The following is an 8004-nucleotide window of genomic DNA, read 5'->3' on the forward strand; positions in this document are numbered from 1 at the left end:
ATATACTTTTCTAGTTTAATGTATTTACTCCCTTAACCACAATTCTAAACTCCTTGCCCCACTCATTATGGTATCTTGGTGTTTGGTCTAATGCTGCTTTCTCTCTGGTTACTTTCATTTGGCTTTCTGTTTTATTCATTCATTCATTCATTCATTCATTCACTCTACCCCCAATATGGGGCTCAAACCCACAACCCTGAGATCAAGAGTCACATGCTGCACTGAGCCAGCCAGGTGCCCCTAGCTTTCTGTTTTAAAGTAGACCTGCAATTTATCATTGTAGACGCACATGTTCTCGTACGAAACAATACCCTCCACCCAGCCGCCCTCAACAGTGACATCTTGCCTAGTTGCTGAAGAACATCGAAGCCAGAAAATTGCATTTAATGCCTTTTATCTAGCCACCGGGGATTTTTAAAATTTGTGTTGAGGAGTCACATTAGTATTATCACATTTTTTAGATCTCTAATCAGATTAACCAGGTAGCAGGTAAGGGTCCAAACTAGAGGAAGACACATAGCTTCTCTGGGAGAAGAGATTTCTTGAGGCCTCCAGCCCTGTGATCTGTAACACAGGGGTCAGAGGCAGGGAAGACCGGCTTACAATGCATAATGATATGTCTTTATTTCATCAACAGAAATGGTGTCTAGACAAAATTCAGTTAACACTAGCAATTCAATTGAGTGAATTTTTTTTTTGCACAATAGTGTATTTACAATGAGTAAATGAAGTTTCAATTCATTAGTTCATAGCAATGCTTTGTTTTCCCCAAAATGGTAAAAATTCTTAGTTACAGAGAATAAGCATCAACAGCCATTTCATTTTTACAATAAAAACCACAACGAAAACCACAATCACTTAGAAAAAAAAAAAAAAAGACAAGCCTAAGAACTAGTACAATAAAATGATGCATTGAATTAAGTTACATTAATCGCATAGAATCTGTGTAAAAAGTATGTAGAAAAACACCTGATGTAACCTGTTACAGTCGTTGAGCAGTTATGAGAGGTACAGAGGGTTATACAGGTAGATATGTGTGAAACTGTCCGTATTGTTCGACCTGGGGAGGAAGAGAAGAGGGGCTGCGGCCCCTTGCATACACTGAGAAGACCCTGTTTTGAATATGGCCTCTGGAGTTTGTAAGGCATATATTAGAGGTGCACTTGCATCAGACTGGTTCTGGAACAAATTCTCCCAGGCCCTTCTGGCCTCACGAGCACAGGTGGTGCTTGCCTTGAATGGCACACTCTGTTTAACCAGCACCCGGAGCTCCCAAGTGCATTTGGAATCTTCCTGTTCATTCACTAGAAGTGGCAGGTCTCTTGTGTCCGAGTGTGAATGGGCATCCCAGCATTCACACACGCCAAATGCATCGTTAGGGCCCAGTGGGGGTCACCCCTCTGCCTGCAGACATATTTTGGTAGGAGACTTAGCATCATCGGTAGGAAAACCCCTCTGTATCCAAGTCCCTTCCCTCTTTCCTCACATACGTGTCCGATCAGCCCCCCAGGAACGCTTGGCACTGAATGAATGGTCTTGGTGCCCTTCTGCTTCTAAGGAGGGCCACTGTTTTAGCTGAGGTCAATAAACTGGAATGAAGTGAAAGTCAGAGTTGTTTCTCCATTGCTTGAGAGCGAGATGCGTGCACCACGTCACAGCATTTAGTCAAAGCTACCAAGTGGGCCTCTGCAACCAAAGGGTGTTCTTCCCAGAACGGCAGCGTCACTTTCATAGTACAGTTAAAATGCACTGATCCTCATTTTGATATAAATACTATCTCCCAGGGTGGAGTGCAGGAAAATACTATACACTTCCTTTTCTTTGCAAGAAATGTTTTTGCACCGTCAGTTGAATAATTTATCCTCAATCTGCCACAATGGGTCCTTTCTATGTACAAATACAACTTGTACACACTCTCTGTGTACAAATATCGTCTGTTCTGCGGCATCAGTCTTTGATGCCTGGGTCAGGAGATGGCTCGGGCGGTACTGGGAACATACAGACTGCCTCCATGCACACGGACTTCCTGCACGAATACCGACTCCACGCAGGGCGCCGCACTGTGGACTGACTCGCCAGGAACTGCACCTACAACAAGATCCTCAGTCTGGGGGACAAATGCTAACTTATGATTGTGTGAACAGCTTTATTCTTAAAGAAAGAAAAAAAACAGATTCTGCCCCTCAGTCTATTTACAGTGATTTGAAGACAAAACTTGATTCTTGCTCCCTCCTGGTCTGTGACTCCTCCCAAACGACAAGTGCTAAGGGAGCGGGTTGAAGTCATTTATGAATTAAGCAGCTGCTAGTCTAGTGGGTAGAATGGAGAGGCCCAGCCAGACAGGTCTTTTGTAGCTTAGTAGCTTTGCAGGCTTTACCCACTTTGAGAGGGTTCTGCCACTTCACAGACTGTGGAGACAGGACTCTGGGATTTCTTAAAAGGCTTATAGTTTATGCACCTTTGTTTCTTCTTCTTTAAAGGCAACCATGAAGTATGGAAAGTGTAGGTTTAGGCCTTTTTTTTAAATGAAGATTTTAAGTCATCTCTACACCCAACGCGGGGCTCAGACTTACAACCCTGAGATCAAGAGTCGCATGCTTTACTGACTGAGCCTAGCCAGGCGCCCCTAGATCTCTTGGTAATAGCTTCAAACTTCACATTGTGGCCACTTGATTTCCGGCAGTTCGCTGGTGCAAGTCCTAGAGCTGGTCCCTGGCCTTCTTATTAAGGAGAAGTGGCAGTTGGCATTCTAATCACTAGCCTTTTTTTTTTTTTAACTTCCTTGGGAAAGCAATACAAGGATTAAATCCAAAGTCATAGTGCATCTTAAAAGCAGCATACTTTTAGAAAGACAGTTAATAAATTATTTGTACAATATACAAAATAATGTTTTACATTGCAGCATCACCTCTGACGCCTGAGTCATTGTGAGGGAACCCGGAATAGAAATAGCAGGATGGTCTAGTCACTTTGCCACCTCTTTTGTTTTGTTTTTGTAACCGTTTTGTTCCAGAATCAGTATGTAATGAAGTCTGATTTTATTCAAGGCACCCCCAGATAACGCAGAGAAACAAACATACAGCAAAGCACTCACCTGCCCGAAGCCTGACCAGCCCGAATGAAGCGAGGTTGTCTGGACACACAAGAAGGACACAGGCAGATCTAAGGGGAGGACTAGATCCGGGCAGATGGTAACTGGCCCCCACAGCTTACGCCCACCTATTTGGAGACCCAACTTGGCTGCGGCGGGGATCTCCCTAAGCAGTCCGTGGGGAGAGGGTCCTTTATTTTTACAAGGAAGGACCCTTCAGAGCACAACTACATGTCGCCATGCTATGCAAACACTATTCCCTGTTACTAACTTGCTTTTCTTTTTCATAAAAGACACGGGCCTCACCAAGGGATCCCAGGTTAAGGAGACAGGCTGGTTTTTAACACTTCACTTGAGGCAGTTTGGATTCTGGTCCCCAGCTAGTCCTCCCTTTGAATCAACCCAGAAACAGCTCTGACAAACACGTGGTTCAGGGTAGTAGAAGACAAGACAGGTCACACAGACAATTGCACAACGTCAGTCACTGTTTATGGTACATAGTGAACAAAATCGTTAAGTCGTTAAAAAAAATCTCTAAGAAATGGAAAGAGTTTTTCAAGCGGTGTTTTTAACCAGTTCCCGTAGCAGGGGTTTGGCTGAGGAAGAGGGAGAAAAGAGAGGCGGGGGTTGGTGGCAGGAGAATGTGGGCTGATTTAGGGTGGAGGGAAATCAGGAGACCCCCTCCCCCGCCCGGATGCGGCCGCAGCATGGGGGCGTGCAGACCGAACAACAGACAGGGGGGAGACTGACGGAATGTGGTCAAGACTACCAGTTGCACATGAGTTGTCACCAGGGTGAATCACGCCCACAGGCTGGTTCGGACCTGGTTAGGAGACTAGCAGGAAACATTCTTTTTCTTTCAAAAGAAGAGGAGGTCACTTAAAAAAGGCAACAAGAGAGTTAAAAAAACACTGTTGGCTGACTCCTCCACCAGAACACAAGCCTCTGGTGCGTCCCAGGACTCACACTGGGCTTGTGTTCCCGCCGTCACGTTTTCCACAAAGGCAAACCCCACGGTGAAGCACAGAACCGTTCCACTAGGCCAAGAAATTCCAACAACCGTAGTAAAAGCGGCAGCTCCGACTCTGAGCCGCATCAAAATCTGTCTCAGACTAGCACACACACGTACACACGCACAGGAGGAAAAACAGAAACCCAGAGGCAGGTTTTAAAAGTGGAACTATTTGAAAAGAAAAGCCTTTTTTTTTTTAATCCTACCGCATGAACCAACAAATTTCTGGCATTCATACATATTTAAACATTTAGCGCTAATATTTGTACAGAAAAAAGTTAATAATACTAAAACATATGTTACTATGATTTCACTTTTCGCCTACATCATATACTAATTTCCCCTTTTACATGCAGCTTTAATATTGTCCAAACAATGGCACAAATAAAGAAACAAAGTCAACCATCTACTCCCCACTGCCCACCACCCCATCCCCACATCAAACCTTTCGGGACTCTTCCCACAGCCAGGCTGGAGGGCCCACCGGAGGGAGGGAGGGATCCCTCCTCCTCTTAGGCTGGCGGCAGGGTCTGGGCACATCTTCCTGTAAACGTGGCCGGGGGCCAGCACGCCCCCAAAGCCAAGGGAAGCTGCTCTCTGTGGGCTGTAAGCCAACCAGTTTTGCAGCAAGAGAAGAAAATTATCATCAGGTGAGGGTGGGTGTGTGTGTGTGTGTGTGTGTGTGTGTGTGTGTGTGTGTGTGTGTGTGTTGTGTGGCAGGGGGAAAGGAGGAAAGAGGGCTCCTTGGCCATATCATGTCCAAAGCCTCAGAATGAAATCTGCCTTTGGACAAGAGCCGAGCAGAAAAACCCCAGAATTCAACTCAAAGCATTTGGAGAAGGGAGGGAGAAAGAAATGCTTTTGCCTGCGTCCGGGACAGACCCCAGGCTCACATGTGCCCCACTCTCTCCTACTGTAGCCCAGCTGCATTAACCCAGGACACCGCTTACAGGCAGAACCCCAGGTGCTGTGATTCAAACCCACTCAGGTGAGAGGTCCTGGGAGCCCAGCATGGGCAGGGGGCCTGGGCAGGGGAGGGGGGGCGGGGGGGTTGGCTGATTAGCCAAATCCTTCCAAGAAGTTCCTCCTGCGCTGCCTTTCCAAGAGCAGGCAGAGGCCTGAGGACGGGGTGAAATGAATGGGACTCGCCCCTTGGGTGTGAAAATAGTTCTAACTTGATTTTTAGGAGCCAATGCCTGCCGAGTTCTGGCACAAAATCATGGGTTCCTGCTGTTTGGATGCACTTTCGAGTGGACGTCCAAACTCACTCCCCACTTAGGAGTCTGAACATCCAGCATCAACTCTGAACTCTCTGCATTTAAACTTTGCGTCTGGGAAAGGTGGGGAGGAGGTGAAATAGAAAAATATTCAAGCAGATTATTGTCTACACATCCTAGGATGAATTCATTATTTGGCAAGATTATTTTTCCTACATAATTATCACCTGAGTGCTTTTTAATTAGCTAAAATGTCTTACTTTTCAACTAAAAGCAAAGGATATACAGTATACTTGAGTTATACTGAAGTAATAACAACTTCATTTAAGAAAATAGGTTTGACCCAAAACTCAGTGCAAGTGGCAAAGTTGACCATGACTGTACAGTATCTGCAAGGAAAAAACAAACCCACGACACTCAGATGACACCAGCTGATGGTGCCCGAAGCAAACCAAACAACAGAGAAAGGGTCTGAAATAAAACCTCAAAAAAAAAAAAAAAAAAGCTTTCAACATTGAATTCTGTTCCATAAATAAGTACAAATTGAAATTGAACTGTGAAGCAAGAAAAATGACCATGTTAACAGTTACCAAACTAGTTCTAGCATCGGAGACAAAAGAAGAGGAATGTTGGAACCTGTTGGTAAATGAGAAATGAAGTTTCCAGTTTTAGGATGAGAAAATTGAGGCATGCAGGACTTTTGCATATGGATATATATATATTTTATATATATATATTATATATAATATGTACAGTCTAGCTATAAAACTTTGATGTGTATAGAAGCTGTCTTCAATGAAAAAAATTGAACATTCAGAAGAAATTCCTGAGATAGGGTTTGTGACATGGGCCACTGAGAAAAAAAATCCGTGGTTGGGTCCTAGAGGTGTTATAGTCTATCCCTGTTGAGACTGAAATTAACCCACAGACAGGCAGTGTCACCACCGCCGTCTTCCTTGCCTGGGCAAGGGGTAGCACCATTGTGAAGGGAACTGTGTATCACTCCCGCGGGAAGAGAGGAGGGAATACTTAGAAACAGTATTGCTGTTAAGAACGCTGTAGTGTGCACCGAATTCCTTCTTGGTTCTTCCAGACAACAGATGAACAGCACCGCAGGCTGACCGAAGAACACCGCGTGGGAGAGCTGGAGGGCGGCCGGGTCACTAGGTGTACTCTTTCCTGGGCTGCTCGTCAGTTGTACACTTGTCAGTCATCTCCTGGCAGAAGTCCACGGTCACCGTCTGGCTCCTGGATTCAAGAGGAGGCGCCCTCTCCGAGAAGGTTCCCGGTTCAGCGCCATCCGGCCTCCTCGCGGAAGTACAGTTCTCCGGGGCGCTGCCGGGGGCCCAGGGGGGGCCGGGGGGAGCCGCGCCGGGCTCCAAGCAGCAGGGCGCGCTTTCCCCCACCGCACACTGTGAGGCGGCCAGGTTCTGCTCGACGCCCAAGGGCGTGGGGTTAATACTGGAGGCCGCGGGGAGGCCCATGGGTCTGAGGACGGGGCAGTAGCGGTGCAGGGCCTGGATCTGCTCAGGGCTCTGGATGTCGCGGCAGACCTCCTGGGAAAGGCAGGAGAAGTTGTCCAGCAGCTCCCCCATGCAGGCTTTCAGTTGGTTCCTCTCTGACAACAGCTTCTCTTTCTCACACACCTGGACAACAGAGGATAAAAGAGAGAGAGAGAGAGAGAGAGAGAGAGAGAGAAGGCCCCGTCAAGCCTGAACAGGAAGACAGAAGGCCTGATTTTCGGGGGTTTTCCAGCTTCCATTTCTGCATTTGGTATGGCAGGGTTACTGGTGCATGACAATGCCGGGACATAGGAACCTACCAGATGTGTATTCAAGGAGCCTGGACACAAGTTTCCTATCGGAGCAGCCTATCCAGGTGTGCCATGAGCCTGACGCCTCCCCCGGGGCAGCTCTTCCTCCAGTCTGGGGTCTGCCCAGTGCCCAGCAACATTCCCAGAGACCAGAGAACTGCAGGGCATTAAGGCTCTGGTTTCCTGGAATTTGGGGTTTGTAGACCATCAGTTGGAAAACTTTCAGTCCCAAACGATGTCGTTGAAAAATCTTCCCCCTGTGTACCAGGCTGCCACTTTTGAAAGTCAGAAATTGGCCAATTCCAACTTTATGACATTTTGGGAAAGGGCAACATTATGGAGCCGGGGTGTGGGGGGGGAAGACGGGTGGTTGCCAGGGATGGGGGGACGGGGAGGGACAGGACAGGTGGAGCACAGGGCATTTTTAGGGCAGTGAAATTACTCAGTGTACAGTCACGATGGGCAGTGTCCAAATCCACAGACTAAAGCACACCAAGAGTGAGCCCTGATACAAATGATGGACTCCGGGTGATTATGCCGGGTGGGTTCAGGTTCCTGCATGGTAACAAATGCACTCCTCAGGTGGGAGGTGTCGGTCATGGGGGAGGTGGTGAGTGCGCCGGGGGCAGGGGCATCCAATTTTGCTGTGCACCTAAAGCTTCTCTAAAAAGAAAAGTCTATTGAAAACATCAACGAAAATCACAACAAAAAGCGACCACGGGCAATTTCACATGGCTTGATCAAACCTCAGCGGGGTTTCTGGCGTTTTGCGGCGGACAGACGGAACACAGCAGGTCATCTCGGGGACAGGTGGGAACTGTGCAGTGCATCGGGAGCACGGGCTGTCCCTGGACGCGGGGGGGGGGGGCGG

At 47.4% G+C, this 8004-nt stretch overlaps 1 protein-coding gene across 12 annotated transcripts in view; it reads right to left on the minus strand.

Moving 5' to 3' along the window:
* Positions 1-599: 599 nt before the first annotated feature.
* The window catches only part of BACH2 (BTB domain and CNC homolog 2), a 376418-nt gene continuing 369013 nt past the window's right edge, over positions 600-8004 (minus strand). For all 12 annotated transcript variants that reach the window (XM_034670825.1, XM_034670828.1, XM_034670834.1 and 9 more), the window contains one exon: positions 600-6966. In XM_034670825.1, the coding sequence (XP_034526716.1) occupies positions 6484-6966 (483 nt within the window). In that variant the 3' untranslated portion in view covers positions 600-6483. The remainder of the gene's footprint in view (positions 6967-8004) is intronic.

The sequence above is a fragment of the Ailuropoda melanoleuca genome, chromosome 10 (genome assembly GCF_002007445.2).
Source record: "Ailuropoda melanoleuca isolate Jingjing chromosome 10, ASM200744v2, whole genome shotgun sequence".
Lineage (NCBI taxonomy): Eukaryota > Metazoa > Chordata > Mammalia > Carnivora > Ursidae > Ailuropoda > Ailuropoda melanoleuca.